This window comes from Oenanthe melanoleuca, chromosome Z (genome assembly GCF_029582105.1).
Source record: "Oenanthe melanoleuca isolate GR-GAL-2019-014 chromosome Z, OMel1.0, whole genome shotgun sequence".
Classification (NCBI taxonomy): Eukaryota; Metazoa; Chordata; class Aves; order Passeriformes; family Muscicapidae; genus Oenanthe; species Oenanthe melanoleuca.
In genome coordinates this window covers 59,291,606-59,318,975 of record NC_079362.1, presented here as the reverse complement: position 1 = coordinate 59,318,975, position 27,370 = coordinate 59,291,606, and the positions used below count along the sequence as shown (strand labels likewise).

Below are 27,370 nucleotides of genomic sequence, written 5' to 3'. Positions count from 1 at the left end.
TAGAATTTTATTTCTTCACTTAAAAAAAAAAATCTGTTTATCCTTTAGTGGAAACCTGATATTTTTACATAATCATGTGACTTTGGGAGCCAGAATCTTTGAGAATGAGACAATAAAAATTCTGGTAAAAAAATGACAATTGGCAAGGCAATGTGGCAAGATTCCAAATCTTCCCAGGCTGTTTCCAAGGTATTACTAATGCTATTATAGTATAGTACTGTGTAGCGTGATAGTGCATGCTGTATGGTATATATTATATTTTACTAGGATTTCAATAATACCATTATCTAGAATTGTTAGAATGGTTTTTTACCATTTTCCCAGTATCAGTTGACAGTTTTGTGTTTCGAAGGTGTGTTTCCTTTTCATTGCAGTAATTAATACTGGCTGAAGTAAAAGGACAGACATACCTTCTGAGACACTTCTAATATGCCTGTCTGCACCAGCACATAGAAATATTGCATGTGTAAAAAATGTGGCATGAGACAGTCTCACACCAAATAGTAATGATCAGCATCTTTGACACTGATACATTTGCACTTAAGATGTGAACCTGAATGGCAGGAGGTTTGAGCTTTTCAAAGAGCAGATCTTAGTGTTGGCAAGGTCTGTCTGACTGATCATCCCATGGTGCCTGATGGAAGACAAAGCCACAAACATGAAGTCTTTGAAAGAGTCAGAATAGAACAATAATTTCATATGAAATATGGCCCATGCCTAAGAATTTGGGTTTGAATGATGGGCAATGTTTTTTGTATTTTGGTTCTACTGTGTGTTTCAGCCCAGTGTGCACAATCTGTCTCCTTCCTGCAACTTCTGAAATAAGTTTCTATGCAGAGTCTGGTCTTCCCCTTACTGCATTAAAAAAAAAAAAAAAAAAAAAAAAAAAAAAAAAAGAAATTAAACACAGGGCCTTATTCAGCCAAAAATAACTCCTGCAGCTGTACTGCCTGAGCTCTGTGAGTGTCTTGTTCTCTGAAGATATTTATACAATTCTTAAAGGTAGAATATCCCTTTTCCAGCAGTTGCAGAGGAGGCAATTAGACACAATGATGATCCCATCTAGCAGAGCTGTTGTTCTGTTCTCTGTCACAGCAGAGAAAGTTCTGCATGTCCACAGTATCCAAATCTCCTGGGCCTAGAAGGGCAGCAGAGAGCACTGGCTGAAAGTGTTTGTTTTTTTTTTTTCTGTCAAGAGTTTTCTTTCTTGAATAAGGGAAATTTGAACAGATCTTTTTCATGCTTTAGTATTTCAACTGCCACTTCTGGACTTAATATTTAGAGAAGCATGTGAATGGAAGAAGCAATTTATAAGGTTTCATGGCAGAAATCTCACAATAAGGGAAAAAGGAGTGTGTGTGTGTGTCATTCTGCACATTTCCTCTTGATTTCCAGGAGCAGCTTAAAGGAAGAGAAAAGAAGGTATTTGTGACTTCCTTCCACCTGAGGCCAAGTGGGTTTTGTGCAGTTTCCATTTCCCCATTTCTCAAGAGTTATTCTGCACATTTGTAAAAGAAGAGTGAAGGAGAGATTTTAGCAGTGAAATTAAATAATGAAGCATACCAAATACAGAATCAGGGAAAGCTTAACAAAGGAGGAGAGCTGTTAAGGTTATAAAGTAAATTCAGTTTTGGCTTTCTCTTTGTCCCCAGAGCTATGATACAGACCACTGGCTATTAAGCAGGAGTTTGCATGAGATTCAGAGGTTTCCTGCTGGAAGTAGCTGGAACTGGAATAAGTCTGTGAAAAATGCCGATTAGGTAATAGAGTAGATAATTTTAAACTCCTAAGGCAAAAAATAAGTCCAATTTAAGATTGATTAAGATTAAAGAAGAAGAAATCTTTTTAAATAATACCAGTTGCAGAGGTCAAAATATACCTCTATTTCAGAAAAAATTAGTTAGGCCTATTATATGGTAATCTTTGTAAGGCTGTGGTTGAAGGAAACATTATTTGTCCAGATGTCCGCACCCCATAATAAATACAGTATATGGCAGTTCAGAACTTTTAAATTTCCTTGTTGACACTTCTTTTAAGAAGAACAAATTTAGACCAAAAGACAAGGATGCAAATATTTGGTAGTTGTACGAAAATGTTGCTGGATTCTTTCGTGAGTTCTATTTTGGCTTAACTGTTGTGCATGTGTTTTGAACATTGACACTGGAACTTGTGATGGCGAGAGAGCAAGTAAAAACATACAATTTCATCTGGGCAATCTTCTGCAGTAGACTAGGAAAGCCAGTAAATTATGCTGTATTTTATATCACTTACTAACAATTACATAATATAGTTTTTAATGCCGTATTACATCTGTATGGTTTGTTTCTCTAATGATGGCCTGAGTATTTGACCATGTTCTTTTGCATATGAGATAGCAACATACATCTTGACAGGAAATGTGTTTATCTCTATGTGCTCTCCAGTCTTCAGAGAAGTAGGGTCTCAGCCCTTCAGCTAATTATTTCATAGCTGTAGCTCTTTAAATGTGTTTTAACTTGTGTTTACATTTTTTATTCCCAAAGGCTTTTGGCAAGTAAGCTGCTGGTTTCTGCAACCCTGATTTGGTGAAAAAAAAATTAGGCACAAGTTAAACATGAAGCATACACACAGTCCCACAGAGATAGATGAAAACTTCAGGGTAACAGGACTAAACCTCTATTAGGTATGCCTTGGTCTCCAAAGAAGATGCTACATTCTTGATCCATACCCAGTGGCAAAATACTGGGGCTCAGTGGGCATTTTTAGCATTCAATTTCCTTCTGCAGCCCAAACTGTTTCCTTAGGAGTATTTAGGACACCACAATAGCCAACTCAGTTCAATAAACACCCTACTGGGACCATGCTGTGGCTCACCTGTACTGCCCAGTGCAGAGCTGTTTTGAAGTCCTTGTCCACCAGAGTCGGGTCTGCTCCCTTGTGCAGCAGAGTCTGGGTGTGCTGAGGTCTGTTGTGGAATGCAGCCCAGTGCAGTGAAGTCATTCCCTGTAAGCCACAAACGCAGAGGGCAAATTATTGTCACTCACAGGAGCACCCTTCAAGTCTCTGTAGAAAAGCTAGGTAGCCCTGAAACCTTTCAGGGTGGACAAATTCTTCCCTCTTCACCTTGATTTGAAATAGTTAGTAGCAGATAATGAATTAGGGAAATCACAAATGGGAACCAAGCAATTAGCTTTTTGGAATTATTACAGAAAATGGATACAAATACAAATGCTTCCTCCATATGTGCATATAACCTATTATAAATAGCATGTGGTCAGGTCCATGATGGCTGGGGGGACAGCTCCTCACTGCTCAGCTTGAATCCTGCAAGAAAAGACTGGTTTAGACTTGGCATTACACAGCATGATGTTTGTGTTTGGTCTTTGATCCAAGATAAGTATCATAAGCTATTACTGCAGCTGGCACTAGTCAAAAAGCTAAAGAACTGACAGAGTGATGTCCACAAAAAAGTCACAATATAAACATTTTATATTTACTCTTCAGAGAGAAAACAAAGCAAATGGTAAGGTATTCAGCTGCATTTTCATTCCATCTTAACTGCATCCAGTCAGTCTTAACAGATCAGAGAATTCATGGCCTATATTTGCACATTCAGCATTGTTACACTTACCTGTGTTTTACTCTATATCCATAATAATTAAGATTTTCTGTATAAATTGACTAATTTACTATGTTTCCAACAAATTGCTAGTGTTTTTCAGCTGTAGTAACATTATCCTTTGAAAAGGCGTTGCTTCCTCTCTTACCAGAAAAAAATGCATTTCAAGGGTCTTGCCTGATTTCCAGAAGGATAAAAAGCGTTAGGAAAAAAAAGGAAAGGCTGAGTGGAAAAGCAATTAAAACTTGAAATAGAACCCAAATAAAGCCAGTTGGTAACAATCCAGGTAAAATATGAGCTACATTGATGCAGACAACTTATCAGTGCATTAAAGTGTTCGCAGTGATTTTCTGACTAAAAGCTGACTAAAAGCTGAATGCCTCAGCATTCGTTTCTCTCACTCATCACATATCTTATAAGACTTTTAAGTTCCCATGTGGCTTAAGTATGGGTGATAACAAAACAGAGGAGTTGAATGAGAGCAGTTTTGGTTTTACTTAGGGTTTGCAAAGCTTAATCATGGGGGTTTCGGTTTTGTAAAACCAAAATTGAGGGTAAACTCCTTCACTAACTGAAATTAACAGGAGCTCTGCCATTGATGTCAGTTGACATGAGGAGCTTAGTAATGTTAATGGACACACATTATCTGTGAGGTTTCACTGAAGTGATTTCCAGCTGGGAAATGAGTGCTCGTCACTAGTCCTGGAGAGCATGAAACTCACTGGAGAAGGAGAAATCACAGTGTACCAGGCTGTCTTTCTGTCATCCTGTCTCAGTGTGTTGATATGGCCAAAAAAAAAATCCTTAAAAAATCAACTTTCTCTCTGTTTCTGTTGGTGGTGGCCGGCAGAATGAGCTGTAATGTAAGAGGGTAAAATGGTGGATAGTTTTCAAAAATCTCTATAGTCCAGTGACAAAACTCAGAGAGGCCAGTAGCTGATGTTTAGTGCAAAAACATAAGAAAAAAGGTTTGACAATATACTGTCACCAAATATTAAGTAATCAGACTAAAGACTTCATATGACAGCCAGCCCTCTAAAGGGTGATGACGCATTTTCTGAAAAAGTATTTATTTTCATTTTGTTTGAAATTATCTACTGATAATTTCTGTAGAAGTCCCCATATTTTTATATGCAAAACCCCCAGACCAGCTAATAATAATTCACTTTTCATTTCTATGCCATTTATGATACCATAATCATTTATGATACCATGATTATATACATCAGATATCCTCTCTCTGATGTAGTTGCCAAGCTGAAAGTCCTGTCATAATTACTTTGCTGTATTTAGCCTGCCAATGTAAGGAAGCTGCTCTGTAACTATTATCATCATCTTTGTAGTCCTTTTTCTGTTCCTTTTCTTGTATATGTTTTTTCAGGTTACTCTTGCAGCCATGTGGCTGTACAAAGGATTCAAACAGAGCTTCCTGTTTTCTTCTCCGTTTCCTTTCTAATACTTTGTACATTCCACATGTCCTTTCGGAGTGCCCAACTGATCAAAGAGCTGTTTGTGGCAGCAGCTCACTCGTGTGGGCTTTCTGCAGTGGGGAATGGCTGCCTAGCCCGGACTGTCTGTGCTTTGTCTTACCACCCTTGGGTGGCATCTGTAGGTAGACTACTGTTTGTGAGTGGAAGCATGAGAGTAGTATCAGAACTGCCAAAGCTGAAGGTCCAGCAGAATACAGTCTTACAGGTGAGACAGCCAAACAATTGCACATTCATAAAAAATAAGAAGCAGTACAGGACATAAAAGGACAAATGCCAAGATATGGCTTTGAGAAACATAGTGTGGCACTTGTTTTGCTCAGATTCAAGGCTTTTACACGGAATATTTCTTTACATTGCCATCTCACAGGCTTTACTAATAAACCCACAGAAAGACACAGTTGTGGAAGCTGTGAAACCTCCAGATGTATTTCTTACTGTTTACGTGTTCATGCATTCATCAGGGTGTTTTTCTCAAGTGTCAAATGGGAAAACTGAAGTGTTTACTTATGCCAAGAGAACAGCTCTGTTAGTTGTAATCATTTATGAGGATCCACATTTTTCAGAAAACATAAGTATTCAGGGCTTAGTACTGACACTTGAATAAATATATTGTCAGTGCCAAATAACAATGAGATGGACTAAAAGTTCTAAATTGCATGTAGCAGTGCATTACAGCAAAATATATGGCTTTAAATGATGATCCACTATTCCATGCAATTCATTAGCAACATCAAGAAAATACATATATCTGGTTTAGGGTATTGCAAGCAAGGTCTGCAAACCTTTTGGTGGGCAAGGAAGAGGAAAAATTAACAGCCCTCTGGCCATTCTGGCACTGTGGAAAAAACACATCCTTGAGCGACTGTTAGAATGAAGAGAAACACATGAAAAGACACTCAGAATCTCTCTTGTGTCTTGGCTTCTCTATTTGGAGAAGGACATGAGAAGTATCTCAATGTGGGAAGTTAACTCTTCCCTATGTACAAGATATATATATATATATATGCAGGACACAATTCCACATGGAAGATAACAGCATAAATTTTTGTGCTTCCATGACTGTTCTCTGTAATGCCAGTTCTCTGATACTTTTCTTGAGAACAGTAGTTGAATCAAGGTGGGATCAAGGAATCATTGAATCATAGAATGGCTTGGATTGGAAGGGATGTTAAGGATTAACTGGTTCCAACCTGCCTGCCATGGGCAGAGACAACTTCCACCAGACCAGGTTGGTCAGAGCTCCATCCAGCCTGGCCTTGAACACTTATCATTTGTAAAAGTGAAGATTTGGTCCAGTGTTTAACTTCTGAAGAATCAAGGGCAATTTTTGTCTTGACAAATGATTTAAGAGACAGACTCAAGGTACCTCATAGCTGGCTGAATAGACAGAAGCTTTATTAGCCTACAGGTGCATAGGGTATAGAAGGAAGAAAGAGACAATACTTTGTGGAGTTGGCAAAAGCATTATAGAAATTTTTGAATAGGGCATAGTCTTATTGTAAAATTGAATGGCTTCTATGTCCCCAGTGCCAGGGACTGTAACTTGTAGCACAAGCTCACTCACCTCATTGTCCTGGTGATTAATTTCACTAAGATTTGACTGCTGCAGAAGCAAGCTCAGAAGCCTGTGGAAGCAATGATATAATCAGTGTGCTGTACTCCTGACTAAACTTGAAAAACTGACAGTTGTTTAAAAAACAAAATGTGCAATTTCATGAAAAATCAGTATTAGTGATGAGCATAGGTCAGAATCTTAGGTCTGAGCTTTGTCATATGAGCAAAACAAATAGGACTTTATGTCTTATGGTAACAACAGAAGTTTAGAGCTTTGATTTAAAAGAAGATCCACTCAGAATAACTCTTGTGCCAACTACCAGGCTAGAATCAGGATGTATAATACTGTACATGTGTGCAGTTTTTGGTAGATTAACAAATCGCAGCCAACATATTTTATAATGTCCTAAAGTAACAAGAGATGCCAGCTTCTGTAAGGATTTTTCCCTCTGTTTAACTCTTGGAGTAATATGATGTAATATACACATTTGTGTGCATGTGTGTTTATGGATGCTCGCTGTATGTTTACACACACAAATCCCAATATTTTACGAGGCCTTACAGAATGTCTGCTGGAATAAGACCATTATTATGGCATAAAATATAGTAATACACAGGTTCACATTTTATAGAATATTGGACTACAAACACTCCCCTTTGGTGGAGTGAACAATAAAGTAGTTACATTAAATGTTATTCAAATTGAATAGTATTTTTAACACTTCTTTTTCCTTTTGCCATCTTGTGAAGATGTTCTGAAATCACTATAGGTTTGGCAAAGATGCTTGTGTTCTATAGCAGGATGTTAAGTGTTTGGATTATGTATGTAGCTGGACCATGGAAATGAAAAACACCATCCAGTCACATGCTGTAACAAAACCAATCCTAATATGAACGGACAGGATGTTCTTAGGATTCTAGCAAAAGGAAGGATGTATCCTTAGTGGATCATTGTGCAAACCTGTGGCTCATATGAAGGTGTGAATTTGCTAGAAACGTTCAGAACATGGACATGAAGAAGATGTACTGTTTAGCAAGGAAAGTAAAAGATAATGAAGAATAAGGGAAGGAAATCTGATACATGTAAAGGTAACACAGAAACAAATGTATAAAATCCATTTATTTCCATGCAGAGGAGACTGAATGAAAATATTTTGCTGCTTTTTACCTTCAACCACGTCTAGTACATTTTCTAGATTGAACTGTGCTCAGGTGTGCACATTAGATAAAGCTAAGAATATTTCAAGTCAAATTTGTTCTGTCCTACTGGTAATAAAGAACTAGCTGTCTAAATTATTCAAAAGACAAATAGAAAAGAGGTGTCATACCTTTTCTAAATGGAGTCATGCTGTAGGAACTCTGAAAATTATGACACTAGGGTTGTTGTGATTGATTTGGTAGAAGTTTGTAAAAGTGAAGAAAGATTCTCTTGCCATTTAGCAAAATGACTCAGAATCTCAGAAATTCAGTGTCTGAAAACAGGTCTTGGTAAATATCAATTAATGAGCAAAAAGAAAATGAGATAGCTATAATATGCTTGTAAAACCCATTCATCACATAGTTTTATAATATGATACAGGAGTCTGTGATTCAACTCCAGATATGATCAAGGACACCACTGTATGTGAAAGAAATCTAACTATCTGACTAGAATTTTTATCAACAAACTTTGACTCAGTTACATCATTAGACCATTATGGCAACATAAGGGCTACCATTTAAATATGTAGATACCCAACCAAGCAGCTGAGGTTTCTCTGCTCTCTACTGTTACAGGCATAGATCAGGAATGGATTCTCTTTCCACCTTGCCTGTTAGGCTCTGTGGAATGAACTGGAAGCAAATCTGGAAGTAAGTCAATTATCAAATCAACACATGAACTATCTCTGTCTTTCCATGTTGCCTCCAGCACGTGAGGCTGTAGCAGTGGACTGCCAGCTTCCAAATTTAGCTGCAAAAGCATTTCACAACTGGCCATTGCATATTCTCTTTTGGCAATGACATAGGATTCAATTGACTGACAATGACCACGATGGAAAAACCTCCCCGTCAGTTCTCCAGGCCTGTGTCTGGGCATGGGGCAAACCCAGTGTGAAGACAGAGGAAAAGGAAAACTGTGCAGAACAAGGAAAGGTCTGTCTGTATCCTTGGAGAATGTGAAGAACATTCAGGGGACCCAGTGTGCTCCTGGTAGAGAAGATTAGTGTTCTCTTTCAAGTAGCAACATGTGTGGTGTTGTACAAACATTGTCTTCTTTCTTGTGTTGGCTTTGTTTAATGACAGTGACCTTTTCTTTCAGAAATCTCAAATTATTCTCTCCAAGTGATGCATGAAGAGCAAAGATAACATGGAGAATGAATAAAGCTGTTAAAAAGGCTGGAGAACAAGATCAGCAGAAATGGCTAGATGTCTCAGCTGGTCTGATATGCAACAAAACTGTAGACTCAGTGATTAAGTCACCTGAACATATTGCATGTACTGAATGTTTTACCTGTTTCTAATGTCTTCCTATACCTTCAGGCAGGATTTACCTTGGGGAGTTTTTGGAGTGAATATATTCAGGTGTACAAATCAAAATTTATTTAACCTTCCTATTGTCACAGGCTGGAATCAGAAAAAGACAATCTTTCTTAAGAGTTCTGGTGAAGACACTCTGTAGCTGTTACTCTACCTTCAGTTAAAGTAGTTAAAAATAAGCCAGACTACCAATCCTTAACTTCCCCTTTATGGATGGGGATTTTCAGAGAGGTTGTTTTGTGGAAAACTTTTCTCACATTTGCCATGCTACTCAGAGGAGAAGTCCAGAGAAGGAGTCTTGTATGTGGATAGGACAGAAAGGTAATTGGGCAGGAGAAACACAAGGTTTCAACCTCTTTTATAATTATTTTCCCTCCTCCAGCTATTGCAATATTAAAACAGGCTCCTCACTTTACCTGGCCACTGATCTCTGGTACACAAGTGTTGCACAATGTTTTTCCTCCTCTCTACCCACTTTACAGTAACCACTAAACAAAGACACAGGTCACAAGTGTAGCTGTCACAACTGCTATCCCTGCTGTGGGGTCTCCTTGGGTTGCTGGCTACCTGAGAGAGTTGCCAGCAAAAGCTGTAGGAGCCAGGCACATACCTCACGTCAGGCTCTGCTGTGGCAGCATGTAGTGGCAACCTCCCGTTTTTGTCAGGTATGTTCTGCTTAGCACCATTCCTGAGCAGGCTGACACAGCCTTCCAGCCAGCCCTAAAAGAGAAATTGGAGCATATAAAAGAGAAAAGTGAAAAGTATAAGGCCAGATATTTTCTTGTTTGTGCTGGCATTCACTTGTGACTGTAGCCGTTTCTGTTAGGAGAGGAACTGGACTTTTTTTCCTCAGTAGAGGTTTCTCAGCACTGAGAGTAGTTCCCTCTCGGAGTCTAGGTCTCAAATTACCTCAGTTGTTCGTTTCTCTGATGAAGTATTTCTTTTACACTGTATTTTTTGTCTGTCTTTGTTTTGTTTGTTTGCTTCCTCTGCAGCTGTGGCAAGCACTAACAGTGATTAAAAACCCGCTAATTCCTTTATCACTAACAAATGCTACACATATTCTTGCATGTGAATTCAATCATGTTAGATTAAACCAAGAACATGAGCACTCAATATTTTGTTTGTGAGATTTTAGCAAAGATGGCAAGTCAATGGTAAAAAGCGTTAGAGTGTGGTCTTGTAAATGTTGTTGCAGAAGTTTGCATTAGTGGCATTGTTAGACTGAAAATAACACCAAAACAGATGGAATGAATCTGTTCTTGGACTAAAACATTCTATTGATCACCTCAGCATAAAAGCAAGTAAACAGTCTGGTTGTGACTGCATAAATCTTTCAGCGTATACTTAAGTCTGAAGAAAATCAAGCATTTGTTCAAGTGTTTTGTTAAAACCTCAGCAGGCAATTGATAAAGACCATTCCCTCCCATATGAGCTATTTTGGATTGGCATTATGAGCATTTCTGGGGAAAACATGTGGAATGGTGGAATTAGAACTCCTGTTGGAGCTCTTGGTTGAAGTACGAGACCACCAAAAGCCACACGCAGTCTTGACTGTGCAACTCTCCTGAATTCATTTGTCTGGACAGACATCACAGCTGAATTCTCTCTGGACCTCTTGTTATATCCCTCACAGAAACAGAAATGGAAACTTAGAAGCCTGGGTGGTTTAAATCTTTTCCAGTCATTTCTTTTTTTCCAAAGAATACTTTTTCCCCTCCGGGAAAAGAGGAAGGAAAAAAGAAGCGTGACACTTATTATGGGATTTTTTAAAAATATCTTGCAGAGGAAATGTTTGTTCTCAAGTAAATGGGGCATGCTCCTTGCACTGGATGAGACTGCCTGTTTTGTTATTTTCTACACGTATTTTCTGGCTGAATATTGCATAGCTAAGCAGGAACATTGTTTTGGTCCTGAACTTTCAGGAAGAAACTAGGTGCAAAGGATGTCATTTAATTAGGCTGCCACAGTGTCTGTTTAAATGAGCTGGCAATCATCCAGCTTAACTCATACTGTGCAGCCATGGCTGTACACTCCTTCCTTTCTGTCCAATTAATAGTGGAAACCTAGTCTGCTCAGTTACCTTGGTCCCCACTTTCTCTCTGAAACCAGAATTACCTCCTGCAAGGAGTAGATGACTAAAGATAAGAGGACATTATTGCTTCAGACAGGTTCTGAAGTACAATTCCTTTCCCAAATGTCTCAGTTGGATGTCTGCCCCTCCTGTCATTTGCATGTAGGTTGATCAGGGGACTGGATTGTTTACGATCTGAGCAAGTGCACCAGTTCCTGCAGCACCTTGAACTTCAGTTCTCAACCTGGCCATCCAAAGTCCAGCACCACACTGGAAAGAAGCAATGCCCTGGTTCATGCGGTGTGCAGGAACACATGCCTGCTGAGCACCAGATTCTGAGACAGGAAAGCCCTCACTTGAGCATAAATATCTAATGCTATGCAAGGGGGAGAAGTCAATCTGCACATTAAGAACAAGAGGGGACTTTCAGTATACAAAAAAAAAGTTATTTTCTTGTGAGATCCTCATATCATGCACTGATTTTAGGAGAGAGAAAGGATAATCGACAGGAGTCTCTGATGCGAGTCCTAATCCTCTTGTAATAATCATTGTTCCAGCTTTGCATCGTAACAAAGTTTCAAAACCAATTCCACTGTTGCCTAGAATCAAACGTTTTGTGCTTTTTTTTTCCTGTAGTATAAGCAGAAATCTTATTTGGTCTGCACATTTACTCCCTTCACTCCATCCTTGTCCCCCAAGTCTTGTTACCAGATAAGTTGCCAAAGATAAACTGGTACGTCCACAGGCATCTTGAGTATTAATATTGGCTCCCATCTTCAACAGAAGCTTTACTGTGTCAACCTGGCGTCCTGACACAGCATGCATCAAGGGTGTGCAACCTAGGGAAGAAAGCCAAATTTATTTTACAGTTTCATTGTGTCATGTCTATAAGATATAGTTTCTTATTTTCTAATGTTCATACTGGCAAGTTAACAAATCCTTTCTCCGATGACTGTCCAATACCTGTACTCAGCTTTTTTAAGTCAGGAGGCAGCTTCTGTGACAGTCACTGACCACTGATTTTAAAAAAGAGCTATATTAGCTAATATATGACTATATTAGCAATAATTTGCCTCATTAACTCTGCATTTGAAGGGGAAAGTGCTTTTAAACATTTAAACCTAATACTCAAATTTCTTTGTGAAGTATTGTATCATTTAATTGCTTCCTCTTCCTTCCATTCTGTTAACTGTTGAAAAACAGCAAGATATTTTCCTTCAGAATCTGACAAAGCAATTTAAAATTACTAGGCTGGGAATAAATATGAGTATTAGAAACTATAAGACTATTAGAAACTTAATATATAGTTGAAGAATAATTATTCTTACTAGACTCAATGAGATTACTGAGGAAATGTGCTACTCAACCTGAGGTCATATGAGCTGTATGTTTTGAGCTGCATGTTTTGTGCTGGAAAACAGGTCTTTAGTTACATTTGCATGGACAGCCTAGGAGAAAAGGTAATTCAGGAGCTGAAGTGCTCCTGGCCAGTACATCTCCATCTACTCCACCCACCATTCATACCTAGCCTTTCCCCAAAAATGAGCAGACAGAGACCGTTTTGTCTTGAGTAAATTTTCCCTACTAACTAGTAGATGTTTTAAAGATATCTGTTAGAATGCCTGGTTTAAAGTGTAAGAAAAATTGGTAGCTTGGTAAAAGCTGTTAAAGATTAGAAAAGACAGTGTTCATATGGACCCTTTATAAGAAACTGCAATTAAAAAAATACTTCTGACAAAAAAAAACTTGTCCTTATGAACAGCTTTCACAGTTCTGTGGTTCTTACTTAGGAAATAGGTGCATATAAAAGCCAGCCAATATACAATAATTTATAATAACATTAAATAGTTACTTGAAAACAAAATGAGCACACCCTGACAGATAAAACAGATCATTTAGATAATTGCACATTGTATAACCAATCCTTTGGCAAAAAAATTACTTGACAAAACCATTCAAACTGTGTCTGTACATAACCTCTGCTTTAGAGATGTGCAGAATGTATGTCATTTGGCATTGGTAAAAATATTATTTTTCCTCCCCGGAAATGTCAACAGTTTCTCAGTCATCTCCCTAAATAAGATAAACTATATAAATGGTAAACTACTGTCTAATCATAGCAAAATAGCTTTTTTGTAATCATATAAAAATATCTTACAATTACAAGGGGAAGGAATTATCCAAACCGTATTTCCAGTGGATGTTCCAAAGAATCACTCAGATTTCCCATATTCTGCTACTAAATATAATTTGCTGAACACAAAAATCAGAATAAAAAATGGAAAATTTAATTTGCAAGCTGAAGCAACAGATCTCCTGAGAACAAGCTGGGCCTTCATTTACCCTCTCTGTCACAAGATTCCAGGATGGAAGGATCCTCTCGGATCACTGCAGTCAGGGTGTTCACATCGCCATTAGCTGCTGCTTGGTAAACCACAGCCAAGTCAATCTCTTCTGCTGCATCAGCTGCAGAGAGGGAGAACCTCCATGAGTAAACAGAGAGCAAGTACAAATAATAAACAGTGAAAATAATGACACTTGTCTCACTGACTTTAAATGACTGTTAACTTAGGGTGGAACAAAGTGTATCTGAACGGCACTGTGGTTTTTGTTAGTCATCTGAAACTTACTTTCATCATAACTGCTTCCAAAAACTTTCAAACATAGACACTGAAAGGACTTTAGAAAAATTCTGGAAAGTTTCTGTAGGAAATCATACTAACGTAACACGACTTGAGAGAAAATGTAATACCTGAACTAGCTCATAATGTTTCTGGCTGCACTTTTATGAGATAGGATGAAATCAGGACTCAGGTGTTTTCAATTTCAGTGTTATCTGCACCAGTCAGAAGACTGAGGCTTTTCACTTCCCTGCAATGTCCAAAGGAATTATCTTCTCAGGAGAGTAAACTTCTGGCAGTAATGGTTTGTCTTGATAATTCCTGCAAAAAGGAAAAGTGGACTATTGCTTGGAATTGAGGAGAAGTTTATTTTGTTTGGCAGCTACAGTGTGAGTTATTATTTAAAGCAGATGCCTTGCAGGACCTGTTCTGGAACATTCCTCAGACTTTTCCTTCTGAAGAAATAATAGCCATGATTCTCTTCACTTTTTTGCTTTTCACTTCCTTTCAGACTGGTCATTCCATTCTCCACATGCAAACACCTCCTCTGGCTTAAGTGGACTATTAACCTCTTAAGTCCAGTAGTCAAAAGAGTAGATTTTTTGGTGAAGAGTCAAATTTGATGTAATAGTGAAATGCTCCAGATATGTATTTTTGGTCAGAAACAGTCTCATGTTTCTGATCCCTATTAACTCAAAAATAAGTACAGCTGTGGTGAGCTGCTCTGTTCACAATGGCTGAGGGTCTGTTGGGGTTTAACCCCAGATGCCCCCAATGTTCAGTCACTGCCCTGTGCGGTGGGAAGGATAATCAGAAAATGGCAAAACTCATGTGTTAAGATAAGAACAGTTTAATAATTGAAATAACACATTATCATCATCATTACCATCACCACCACCAGAACAACAAGAACATCATTAATAATTGTAATAAAAGGAGAGAAAGAGATGAACAAAACCCCAGAAAAGCAAGTGATGCACAATGCAGTTGCTTGCCACCTGCTGACTGATGCCCAGCCTGTCATGCTGCAGCTCCAGTTCATCTGGCCATGCCAGTCTGTGTTTGGAATATCCCTTTGGCCAGGTTGCGTCAGCTTTCCTGGCCATGCTCCCCCAGCCTCTTGGGCACCTGATCTCTGCAGAGCACGGGACACTGAAATGTCCAGGATTTAGGGTGAGCACTAAATACTAACAACTAAAACTGTATTTTCAACATTAGTCTTATACTTAAATGCAAAACACAATACTGTGTTGGCTGCTAAGAGGAAAATTAACTCTTTTCTAGGCTAAACCAGGACAAAGTCAGAGCTATAGAATATATCACTTGTCTAGCCACTGCACTACCATGTTAGCTGGATAAAATGCCTACAATCACACTAGAGAATTGATCAAAGGAAAGACAGATTAAGTGATTGCTGACTTATCTGTACTGTCAAACTTCTGGAGATAGCATGACTATGTAAGCTGTGCAGATAAAAAGGGAGATAGTTTAAAGAGCATTGAATAGTTATTATAAAGCTGTTATCATAATCAAACATTACATTATTCGTAACACAGTGGTAGAAATGACATTTTAAACACTGTCATTATATTTTTTGAGTGATAAAAGTTCTTTAGATATTATTGTAAATTATTAGCCACACTACTCCTGTTGTGATCAGATGTTGAGACGTTGTCTCAGATGAACCTGCACGAGTTCTATGCTGGGCTTCACAGTCTAGCCTAATCCTCAACATGACCTTCTCTCACTGGGTGCAATCAGCACTCTGGATTTCAAAATTTGGCTGCCATGGAAACACAATCTTCTCTTACCCTGGAACAGGTTAGTCTATCAAAGCTGGAACTCTGCTTGAAAGCTTGGGAAGATTTAAAGCTTTGCCACAGACTTCCTGTCAATTTCTCCTCAACTAAATCTTTCTTCTAACTGGTATTTTAAATTACGCACTTCATAAAGTTTGTGAATAAAAGTGTTAACTTGAATTTTATTCTGCTGAGGGGTCTGTTGCTGAGGCAACTGCTCATTTGGTTCAGAAAGTTTATCCTGTGGGCCTGGGAGATCCAGAGAGATGAGGAGTCATCTGCTGGAGAGTCATCATCAGTGACTAGTACATGAAGAAAAAGAAGTGGCTTTACTACCAGTCCAGTTAGTAGTAGTTCCTTATTATTCAGACCTGAAGATGCCTCTCACAATTGGTAGACTTGGCAAAAGCGTGTTAGTGACAAGCTCAGGTCTGATTGTTGATAGCTTGTGCTGCTCCTCTTGTCCAGTCTCTGGAGGTACACAGAGGGTGCCAGCCCTGAGCACTGGCATGGCTCCTCTCACGGCTGCTGTCATGTACAACTCTGCACATACTCTGTGGGTATGGAAAAGAGAAGATGCTGCTGGCACTGGGAAAGAAACTGCTAGATGTACTGAGGCAAACAGTGAATCACCTCCTTTGATATGTTACAGGTGTAAATCTTGTACTTTTTTTGCCATGCAGGTACTGTTAAGTACTCATCTTATGAGTTAGGAGCTGAGAAATCTAGCCACAAAAGGACAGTGTCCATCTCCTGGGCAGAGCAGTTGCTTAGCTGGAGAGCACTATGGCAGGAAGATGAGGACAAGGGTGCATTTCTTCATGCTGGTCTCTGAACATCTATGCCCTATTTTTCTTCTAGGTAAAACCAAGACTCATCCCCTTTACTTCTGCTGGGGTCAGTCTGCTTTCCCCAGAGAAATTATCCTTTTGCATGAGGAGGGGAAGTAAAACAATGGATGGATGGATGGATGGATGGATGGATGGATGGATGGATGGATGGATGGATGGATGGATGGAAAAATGAATGAAGTTTTGCTCCTGTCTCTTGTTGCAGAACACAGACTCCAAGCCTATTAAAGGATGGTGGTACGAAACCACAAAAATTCACACTTCCCCAGCCATGAGTCCTAGCTGCAGAGCAAGGAGAGGCAGGTGGAGCAGGCTGTTACCCTGCCTGGTAGCCTGGGCCAGGAGGAATGGATGAGTGCTCATGCTGGGATCTGAATAAAGATGACTGACATGAATTCCATTTCTGTAAGGTGACACAACTTCAAGTAGGGTGTCTTGACCTATGTGATTGTAGATGGGGAGTGAAAAAGAAGACAGATAAATGATCTTTTGATGCTTTACATGACAGGGAGCAGAAAATGCTGGGAGAGCTTGGATGTCATCTGTGCTGGATGCACTTGGCTCCAGGCAAAAACATGACCACTTCATCTTCTTTCAGATTACCCTGTCAAGGAATGGAGAAGTATGGGCACAAATCTAGTAGGACTTATATTTTTGAAGACACCTTCCTGGGCAGAAGAGGAATGGTTCAGAGAGTGGGTATTTTGCAGAAGGCAACAGTGAAGCATTGAGTGCTTGTGCCCCTACTCGGTGAGCTCACCCTGCTGGGGGCTTGGCTGTGGCTGGGGCACAAGCACCATGTGGCAAAAAGGGATTGTGGACAATCAAATACCTGACTCTTTGTCTTCTAACGTGTTAGAGTTACTCCATTATTATCCTGCAGTTCTATAAATGCTAGTAAGTACTGGTCTCATTTCAAATACATTCTACATTTTAGAGAATTGCTGTAATACTGGTGGAAGGTAGCTGTCAGTCAGATTCAGAAAGGCAGAAGATCTATTTAAGTGCTTGGGTACAGAGAAAGGCAGGGGAGAAACTGCAGGCTGACAGTAGTGGTGTAGAAAGGTCTGGAAGAAAAGACTAAATGACATACAGGGTAATGCTAAAATCCTTAGGAACAATTAAAGTTAAACACCAACCTATCTGAAATAAGCATCAGTGTTTTAAGAATGTATAATTTCTTCAAGACAAAGTAGTTTTCTTTTGGTCAGAAAAGAGGGTATATAAAAAGTGATACAGAATGATCACAGGATTCAGAGCAGTGAAATTGTGCTTCTTATTACATTAATTCTCCTCTAACTGTACTATGAAGAATGCATGTTTTACATGTTTTGTGATGTTGGCTGATGTACTGTTTTACAAAGTGCACATTAGGTGTACATAAGTGCATTCTTTCTAGCCCATTGGACTTTTAAGTTCTAAATAAATTTGCTGGAGCTTAGTGTACATGCTCTTGACAATGATTGATTTTGGACTTGCTAAACCACAAGATATTAAAAACTGAAGACAGAATAATGGGATAATTCATACTCATTGTGACGAAGAAATATTTATGTGTGTAATTTACTACCCTCTCTCTCATAATCCCTCTTGTCCCCACCACTAGCCAAAGGCCACATGTGATTTTCTACACCTTGTTGTCAGGACACAATACTGGGCAGTTTATTTTTTTCAGTGTCAAGAGTCAGTGGGAGGTGGATGAGTGCAGTTTTTGAAAATGGTAATTTACTCTCTACTACTGCATTTTTATTGAACACTTAATAAAGTAATAATCCCTGTGTGTGCCTGGCAGTGCATGCACAGTACAGGCCTTTGTCTGGCTTCTCTATTTAGTAAACATCTGAAATCAGGAACATTATACATTTATTTAAATGGCACTGAGCAATGTTAGGAGGGAAGGTGTTTCTGGTGCTGATTGCCTTCTGTAAGTCCCACATTCCTGTTGCTGTTGTACATATTACAAGATATTATTGAGCAGTACCAGAAGATGTGTTGCAAAGAGACAGTATGATTTTCAAGCTTGGAATGCTGGGGATTTATTTTTATTTATAGTTGGGCGAGTCTTCTGATGTGTGGGATGAAGAAAAAAGGGTTTGTGGGGAGAACTGAATTATTTTTCCAGAACAACTGAGAAATTTAGTGTGTTTGAAAGATAGTTTGTATTCTACCACTACTATAAATTGCTGCAATGAAAGACATTCCCCCTCTCCTTGCTAAAAAATATGCTTGCTTAAATCAATAATGTGACGACACATTAAGATGGTGTTTAGACAAAATCCACTATACACTGTAAGTTTTGAATAGAGTGTTCTTTGCATGGCAACCAGGGAGCTCCGTATCCCATTACTGTGTGCTTTGTGCTCCTGCTCCCCATCCACCTCCCACGCAGCTGGGAGGGAAGGCACGCAGTAAATCACAAATCACCTAATGAGCAAGCATTCCTGCAGCGCCGGTGAAGCAGAGATGATGAATGTATAGTGAAGGGACCTTCTGGCAGGGAAGTTGTTGTAGGTGGAGGGTGGCACAGGCTGCAGGCGATGGACAGAAATTAGGATGGATCAGTGTGGAGAGTGGCCTGGCAGCAGGAGGGGGATGCAGATTAGGAGCAAGGGGAGGTATAGCAAATGCTGCCTCCCAACTCTATCTTTTCTATTTGGATAAATTGGTCTGGGTCCATGGTCTCCTGCATTTCTTTCTGCCCCCTGAACCATCTGGAGACCTGGCTTTGCCTTCCCCAGCCCTTCTGATATTCCAGCCTCAGTCCTGGCACCACTTCCATTGACTCCCTGGCAGCCATCCCCATGTCACTGAGCATGCAGGACTTTACCTCTTCCTCCCCTCTCTGAGCCCTGCTGGGTCGGCATGTGGCACAGAGGACATTCATAGTGTTGCAGAAGCAGAGGCTGGAAGGGCTGTTTGGAGCTGCAGAAGCTCAGACAGCCCCATGCCTCTGTCCCATTGGGAAAAATGCTCCTTACGTCATTTACACATGATTTAGGAATACCTGTCTCTTTTCCTCCAGTAGAGCTCCCCTTCTACCACTGCACTTCCCTTTCTCCATTATACTTGTTGATAGTAGTTTTTTTTCTCTCTTGTGACTCAGTTTTACTTCCCACTTGTCCCTCACTACATGGGGGTCCCAGCTGGGTTGATGTAGACCAGTACTCCCAAGACTTGCTCAGGCTTTGAGTGCTACTGAAAGGCAGCCACAAACCCACCACTTCATATGGGCTGCATTCACTTTGGGCTCACCAAAGAAGTGTAGGAAAGCATAAAAATACAGCCTGTAGCACTCAGCTGCCTGAAGAGCAGTGCCTTGTCTTCCTCCTGCTTTTATTTTTGTTCCACAGTCAGCCCCTTTGCTGCGGGGCCAGCGTGGCCATGTCAGATATTTTGCAGGTCTGCACTGGAAACTGTGGCCACTGCACACATATTGTTTGGTGAGAGAAATTTGTTGCAACAGGCATAATCAAGCAATGACAGCGTCCTGCCTTGGGAACATAAAAGAAGTGTCGCTACACTTGTAATGGATTAAGCCATAAGATATAATAGCTTGTATTGGCAAATAAAGGCATGAAATTTAACATTTAACTTCAAAATAGACAAAAAAGAGACATTTGTATTTCCATAGTAACCTTACAATGTAGAAAATCATTATGTTGGGGATTTTAGTGGTATCTTAAATTTGCAATTATGTTAATACTCACCTATGCAGATAAATTTCCTAAAGCAAAGTATTTCACTTGTCAGCTTCTAGTCCTCTTAGTGAAGACATATGAAAACCAGCTGTTCTTTAATTTTTTACTCCATTTTAAACTGCTGTGTTTGCTAGTACTGCAATGATTTCTAATATCTATGACCACAAGAAGACCAATATACAATATAAAAATAAATAAATATCTCAGTGCTAACCTCAAGAGTAGCCAGATGCTGTTGCTATTCTGCTGAAAATTAATTTTTAGAAATTACTGTAGCAATAGACTGAAACCCCAATCCAGTCTGAAATGATGGAAGAAATTCCTTTACATGAAACCAAAATAAACCTAATCTTTCCCAAAAAATTAATGTTATTGATTCTTTCGAGTAATCTCAGTACATTTGCATGGGACACACTGGAGGACCAGAGGATTTTGAAATTAGTAGCACGTGCCTTACCTTTGTGCTGGTCAAACATGGATGAGGAACTGAAATCCATCGTGATCTATCTCATTATTTACAACCCGACCAGACAAATGCCACCTCCAGGGTAGAATCTTATAGGTTTTCAGGGTAGAATCTTATATATTACAGTACACAGTGAAACGATAGCTGTCACCAGTCTTCCTCTCAGACAATTAAACTCGCTTTACGGCTGCAGGTTGTTGCCGAGGCAAGAGCCCGATGGAAACATTATATTCTGTTATGGACTGTCTTGAAAGGATGCTCCTGGAAGCTCATCCTGAAAAGCGCCGTGTCTTCAGCGAGTGGAAGCGCCCGCGAGCAGCTCGGAGCCGCCGCAGCCGTGGCAGCGCGGCGAGGGCAGTGCGAGCGGCCCGGGCGGGCACAGGGAGCATGTGCGGAGCCAGCGGTCTCCGCTGCTCGCCCCGTGCTCGCCCCCTGCTCGCCCCGTGTTCGCCCCCCGTGCTCGCCCCCTGCTCGCCCCCTGCTCGCCCCGTGTTCGCCCCCCGTGCTCGCCCCCCTGCTCGCCCCCTGCTCGCCCCGTGCTCGCCCCCCTGCTCGCCCCCTGCTCGCCCCGTGCTCGCCCCCTGCTCGCCGCTGGCCACAGCCCCGCGCCCGCGCTCCGCCCGCGCCTGGCGGCCGAGCGATGCCCGCAGCAGCACCTGGGCGAGCACCAGCGCACGGAGCGCAGCGCACGGGGCCGGCCTTCCTCACCTCGCTGCTGCCCAGCCACAGAGAGCTGAGGGACAGTGAAGGGACAGCAAACTACTGCGGTGGAGCAGTGTTGGCTACCACAGCACAGTGCACCGATACACGGCGCACAGCTGCGCTGGGTTTGGCTGGGCTAGAATTTGCTTTCTTCAAAGCAGTGGTACGGGGCCGTGGTGTGGATTTGCTGGAACAGTGTTGGTAACATAGGGATGTTTAGCTCTCTCTCTGAGCAGTGCTCACACAGTGTCAAGGCCCTCTCCTCTCCCCACCCCACCAGCGGGGAGGCTGGCAGGGGTCACAAGGAGCTGGCAGGGGACACAGCCAGGACAGCTGCCCACAAATGCAGGGTGTGGCTGCAGGGGTGTCCCATTCCATATGCTGGCATGCTCAGCATGGAATGAAGGAGGAGGAAGGAGGGATGTTCAGAGTGGTGGTGCTTGTCTTCCCAAGTCACAGTTGTGTGTGTTGGAGCCCTGCTGTCCTGGGATGGCTGAACACCTGCCTGCCCATGGAAAGTGGTGAATAAATCCCTTGCTTTGCTTTGCTTGCCCTATTAAACTGTCTCCAACTCAACCCATTAGTTAGTTCACTTTTACTCCTCCAATTGTCTCCCCCATCCCACTGTAGGCTGCATTGGGCTGAGTTGCTTGCTTGGATTAAACCATGGCAACATGGGGTGTCAGACCCAGGGTCCATAACTTTAAACCCAATTCTGCTAAACTGTCTTCACACCTTGTTTTTGATCAGGCCTCTGCTTTCCTAAGTTGAGAACTCAGACCTTTTACTTTAAAGGGAGGGGACCTCGGTAAGCTTTGCTTTTTGTTAAGTTTTTTTTTCTGTGAAAGGAATAATGATAAATGTACTGATTTGGAATTTGCCTTGAACACTAGATTACCAGCACTGACTTGTGAATGGGAAGGGTATATTAAGTTTACTCAGCACTGGTGCACTGAAAGAGACACATCCTTACTGCTAAGTAAGACAAAGAAATACATGAAACTTAGGAAAGGCAAGATATTTTGGGTTCAGAAATGCAGGCAGGACCTACACTAAAGCTATGCCTATGCTTGTTCAGCCTAAGAAGCCCCTATACTTTATTTACTGTATTTATTCTGCTCTGGTGTTTTGGCCAATTCTAATGACTACATCACATCCTAGAGACATATCCTACATGTGGTTACAACATGAGTTGTATCTGGAGCTCATTCACATCACAAGCACCTGCTTCTGAATATAAATTCAAACTATGTGTTTGGGAAAGGGTCATATAAGACCCAGCTTGAAATGAAACACCAGAGCTGAAACACTCCAGAATATGGCAGTGTGATCTGCTGATCTCATTAACTGTGAAGAGTCATGTGGTAGGACAGAGGATCCAGACAGGCTTTTTCTCTCTTCTCTGCTGCTAATTGTTTTGTGGTTTGCCTTGCCTGGTCTCAGGCCAACTTTGTTATACTGAGGAGGGACCCACTGTGTGGCAAGTGCTGTCTGTGCAATCTGGGAGCAGGGTACTACTCATGCAGCTGGTCAGCTCCTAAAAAACTGGAATCTACTTGGTGGGAGGCTGGCTCCAGGGGTGGCAATAGCAGGTAAAGTCCAGTCTGGTCTAGCCCAATACACTGACTCTCTTCAAACAGCTGCCACGGCTGCTGACTTCATGGAGGAGGCACTGGAGACATGTCTCTGATCAGGAATTTTGACTTGCAAATTGTCTCCCCTAGAGACCTTTGAAAGACCACAAAAGTGACCTTTGCCTTCTCCATGTGACAAGAGGCCCTTTTTCCTCTGTGTACACAGGATTTCTGACCCTGGGCACTGGCTGCTGGATCCTTCACCCTCCTCTACCTAATTCAGTCAATTAAATACTCACAGTTTTACTTGTCCATTTTGCTGTTACTGGGTCTCTGTCCTTTCATTCTGCTTCTGAGATGAAGGCAGTGGGCTTTGGGGGTTGCTGGTTCAGTCTCACTCTTGCAGTACATCAGCTGGGGAATGACGTGCACTGCAGATATGCAGCCAGGGACTCTGCAGGAGAAACACGTGTCAGCGGATTCCTTCTGTGTCCCATGTGTGGCACAATGTTCCCTATAGCACTGTGTACATTTGCCTGGGGCCTAGCTTGCCTTCAGCTGCATGAAAGCCAGGTACCTCCTCTGAAACTGATGTCCACAGCTGCCGTGGTGTCATGCAGTGAAAACTGTGGTGTCTTGTGTGTTTACGAGCTGGCATCTTCTCCACTCTACATCCATCAGAAAGGAAGTAAGGCCAATGCTTTAGCAAAACCTTTCCCCATGTAGATCTGAGCACCAAGTGAACACAGTTCTGTGCCTCAACTGTGGTAGATATATCACAGCTCAGATGCTGCCAAAAAACCTGAGATTTAGGAGGTGGGCTTGAGTCACTAAGTTTCTGTATTGCTTCCTTAGAAGAAATAAATGTCTCAAAATTCCTCATGGCTTCTGTGTGTAGTACCTATGAAAGCAGCTCTGGCTAAGGACAGCAAAGCCACAAAAGAGTTAGAGGCTAGTATAAGCAGCAGATAAAGATTGCAGCTTTGATATTGTTAATTTACACTATTCTTTAATTTAAGCAAAGTATTCCTGACCTTTTTTCTGTCAGAAGTACTTTGGTTTTTAGGAAAGTTTTCTGGTGGTTCAGAAAAATGATGAAGAGAGAATATTAAAAACACAGGCATTCTTTTTGTTTGTTTTCCTGCATTTGCATCAGTGTTTTGGTGTATGTAGGGTAGATAACTCTCCTCCTTCTGATTGTTGTTCATTAGGTGAATACAAAGGCTGTGGTGAAATCACAGAGAGTGGGCGAAACATATTCGAGCGCTATGTAAATATTATTTACTGGGGTGCAGAGCAGAGCTGAAAACTGACAGTGCAGGGGCTGAGAGCTCGTGGGTGCTCACAGCTGACAGCTCCTGCTCTGTGCCACATCACCATCTCGAGCAGAGACTCAGCTTGCAGACCTTCTCTTCTCTTGCCCCTGCGGAGGACACTGGCGAGCGAGCAAGAGTTTTGCATCCATTTGATGTAATGACACAGCCGATGCTTTGGATGAACCTCTCCCCTTGCGAAGCGCCTGGAGCAGCAGTGCCCCCGTCTGTCAGGAGCTCTGCCAGCAGCCAGCACTGCAGAGCAGCTTCAGCCGTGCACTCCTGCTTTCTTACCGGTGTGTCGCAAGCCTGAATGTTCACACCTCTCAATTGCTTGGTAAGCATGCAATCCAGAGAACGGAAGCCAAAATTAACTTCAACCTTCATTTCCAGTTTCTATTTGAAATCCACTAGTAATAATTTGGTTGTTAAGCTTTTAAAATACAATGCTATGTACTACTTAAAGTACAATACTAACTCCTTATATCATTTTGAGCTTCATCTGCTTCTGACTGGAAAGTTAGCATCAAGCTCAGACGTGTGGAGAAGTTAGACCACTAACCAGGCAGAAGGAGTCAGTTGTGCTTGCTGATGGGAACTGATCTAGGATGCTCTAAGTGAACAAAACCTCCCTTGAAATGCCAGCAGATAAACAGTGACTAGAGAAAGGAGAATAAAGTCACAGCTATATCTTAGAGGTACCCACATGGAATATAAGACTGACTGAGGACCTACTCTATTTTGCTCCCTGTTTTCTAAGGCCAAATACATCCTCTGCTCAGTCAATATGACTTTTTGCCCTGGACTTTGATGGGATCGGGCATCTCTTATGGTGTGACTTATTGGGTTATCAGTGAAACAAATTTACTAACAAGCCAATATGCTTGAAAATCCTCTCTGTGGACTGTTAAACAGTTACAGGGTTTATGGGCATTGTTTCCCCAAAGGATTATCTGATTACAATTAACTAAACAAAATTAATTTTTTTTTTCTAAAAGTGATTGTTGTGCCCACTGCAGAAGGAGTGAGGAGTCTCTCACCGACCCTCCACCCTAGCCGTGCTCTAGCTTTCTCTTTTTAGCCACCAAAAATTTGCTCATGTTATTCCATGTGTAAAGCTGCAGTCAATGCCTCTGGCATGGTGTTAGGCTGGTTTGATGAGTCTGCTAGAGTGCTTGAGCCAGACATGCCTGTGGAGGACCAGATGGAGTAGATGGGGAGACCTGCTGAGTCAGGAAAGTCACGGTGCTGGTGTGTCTGTCCTGGGTACACACCCTGTCTGTGACACCAGGGAGCTGGAGATGGGCATGACACTTTGGTGGTGCTGCACTGGTAAAGAGAAAATTCCATGCAAATCCTCACTTTTACATTTATTGTTAAGAAATTCTGTTATTGTTTATTCTACAAAATAAAGTAAGTGAAAAAAATCTGTCTCTTTCAGGTCAGATCAAAGGTTCTCCTAGCCAGGTAACCAGTGTTTGAATGACACTCACCAACAGTTGTCTGGCAACCTGATGGACAAGTGTGTAGTGAATGACATTTCCTCTGACCACTCCCTGGGTCTCCAGTCCTTTCCAGACTCCAGCAGATCACTCCAAGGTGGTGCTGTGATTCTGTGGAGTTCCAGAAGGTGGTGGTCTGGGATCAGCACTTGGCTCTAGGAGCCAGCAGGAGCAGCTCTAAAGTAGAAACATTTAGATTACTTTCCATTAAATCCTTTTAAATGGAGGAAGAAAAGTCTGTTTGTGGGAAGCTAGTAATCTCTGACCTTATGCAGTGCATTAAGAATGTCTGCAAATTAATGAAGTCCCATTCCAGTATCAAATAACAGTATAGAGCATGACTAATCATCTATGAATGGTAAGCTTTGAGAGCCTTGATGAAAACCTTTGTGATAGTAGGTTTGCACTGGTAAAATACAGGAAAAGCTTAATGTGTTTTTACTTCCTTGTGTTTGGGATAATTAGATACGTGTCCATTAAAGTCTTTGATTTGCAATATTTTACATTTCACTACCAAAGAATGCCAGAGCCCCAGAAATGAGAAACAAACAGAAAAAAGGTGTCAGTAACATGCAAACTGTAAATTATGACACAAAGGATTTAGTCCTGCATTCCCTGCATACCTGGGACTCCTGTTGGTATCTTACCCAAGATCATGAGCTTTACTTCGGGTTTGCAAGGTGACAAGTGCATTAGCAGTAATGGAACATGCAAGTCTGTGGTTTGGCATTGTACTCACACAGAAGTGGCAATTTAAACATGTGCCAATGAAACTCAAACAAAAAATGCAAACATTTAACTGGTATCTTGCTATATGTAGTGCACTCACTGTCACAAGTTGAAGTTAAACAGCTCAATAGGCAAAGGCAGATTCAGGAGAAAGCCAAGCACGCTGGGCTAAGCAACCTGATCCTTTAGAAGACTCACACTGACCACAGCTCAAGGGGCATCAGATTTGCAACCCATGAGGATTCCAGATTTCAGCAGCATTTATATTGCTTTGATGTAGCTGTGATAGTTCTCAGACTTACAAGATCTCTTTATGGACACCTCCTTCACCTGCACAATTACTTCTATGTTATAGTGAAGTCATGGTGGTACTGGGAGGGCCAAGCAGGCATTGTGCTCCTGTGGTGTCATGCAGGACTGAAACCCAGCCTGAAATCCTTGAGGGCTCATGATTTTCCAGTCTACCTAGAGAAGGACATACAAAGGTTAGGAAAAGTGACCAAGGTCAGGCACAATATAGAGGCCACTTGGAAGGCCATAGCAGGGTCACACACCTGGCTAGCAGTTCTGGGCCTAGCCAAGGGCTTCCAAATGGCCACGATGGGTGAGTGCTCTGTCACTTGATATCCTGGCTGTAGGAGCAAGGTGACCTTACTGGTTAAATACTAAATTGGGAGACTCCTGTTTCGCTGCAGTCTGCTTGCACAGGCTCTGCTGCTCCAGTATACTGGAAATAATAGTGCTGTAATAATATTCACTGGTTATTAATAGAAAAAGGCTGGTATACAGAACTGATGTAGTTTTAAATACTTGAGTGAATGTTTGAAGGAGGGCTGTTGTAAAGTCTGCTAATTTCTCACTGTGGTATCTAGAATGAGTATG

At 41.3% G+C, this 27,370-nt stretch overlaps 1 protein-coding gene across 2 annotated transcripts in view; it reads right to left on the bottom strand.

Annotated features, from left to right (window-relative positions):
• ANKRD55 (ankyrin repeat domain 55) overlaps positions 1 to 21,056 on the bottom strand; it is a 46,116-nt gene extending 25,060 nt beyond the window's left edge. The window contains exons 1-6 of one of the 2 annotated variants that reach the window (XM_056513489.1): positions 20,660 to 21,056; positions 13,577 to 13,699; positions 11,942 to 12,072; positions 9,770 to 9,879; positions 6,653 to 6,713; positions 2,854 to 2,982 (exon numbers count right to left, since the gene is read on the bottom strand). In XM_056513489.1, the coding sequence (XP_056369464.1) occupies positions 2,854 to 2,982; positions 6,653 to 6,713; positions 9,770 to 9,879; positions 11,942 to 12,072; positions 13,577 to 13,699; positions 20,660 to 20,699 (594 nt within the window). In that variant the 5' untranslated portion in view covers positions 20,700 to 21,056. The remainder of the gene's footprint in view (positions 1 to 2,853; positions 2,983 to 6,652; positions 6,714 to 9,769; positions 9,880 to 11,941; positions 12,073 to 13,576; positions 13,700 to 20,659) is intronic. The other variant, XM_056513490.1, reaches the window with a different exon arrangement.
• Between the last annotated feature and the right edge of the window lie 6,314 nt (positions 21,057 to 27,370).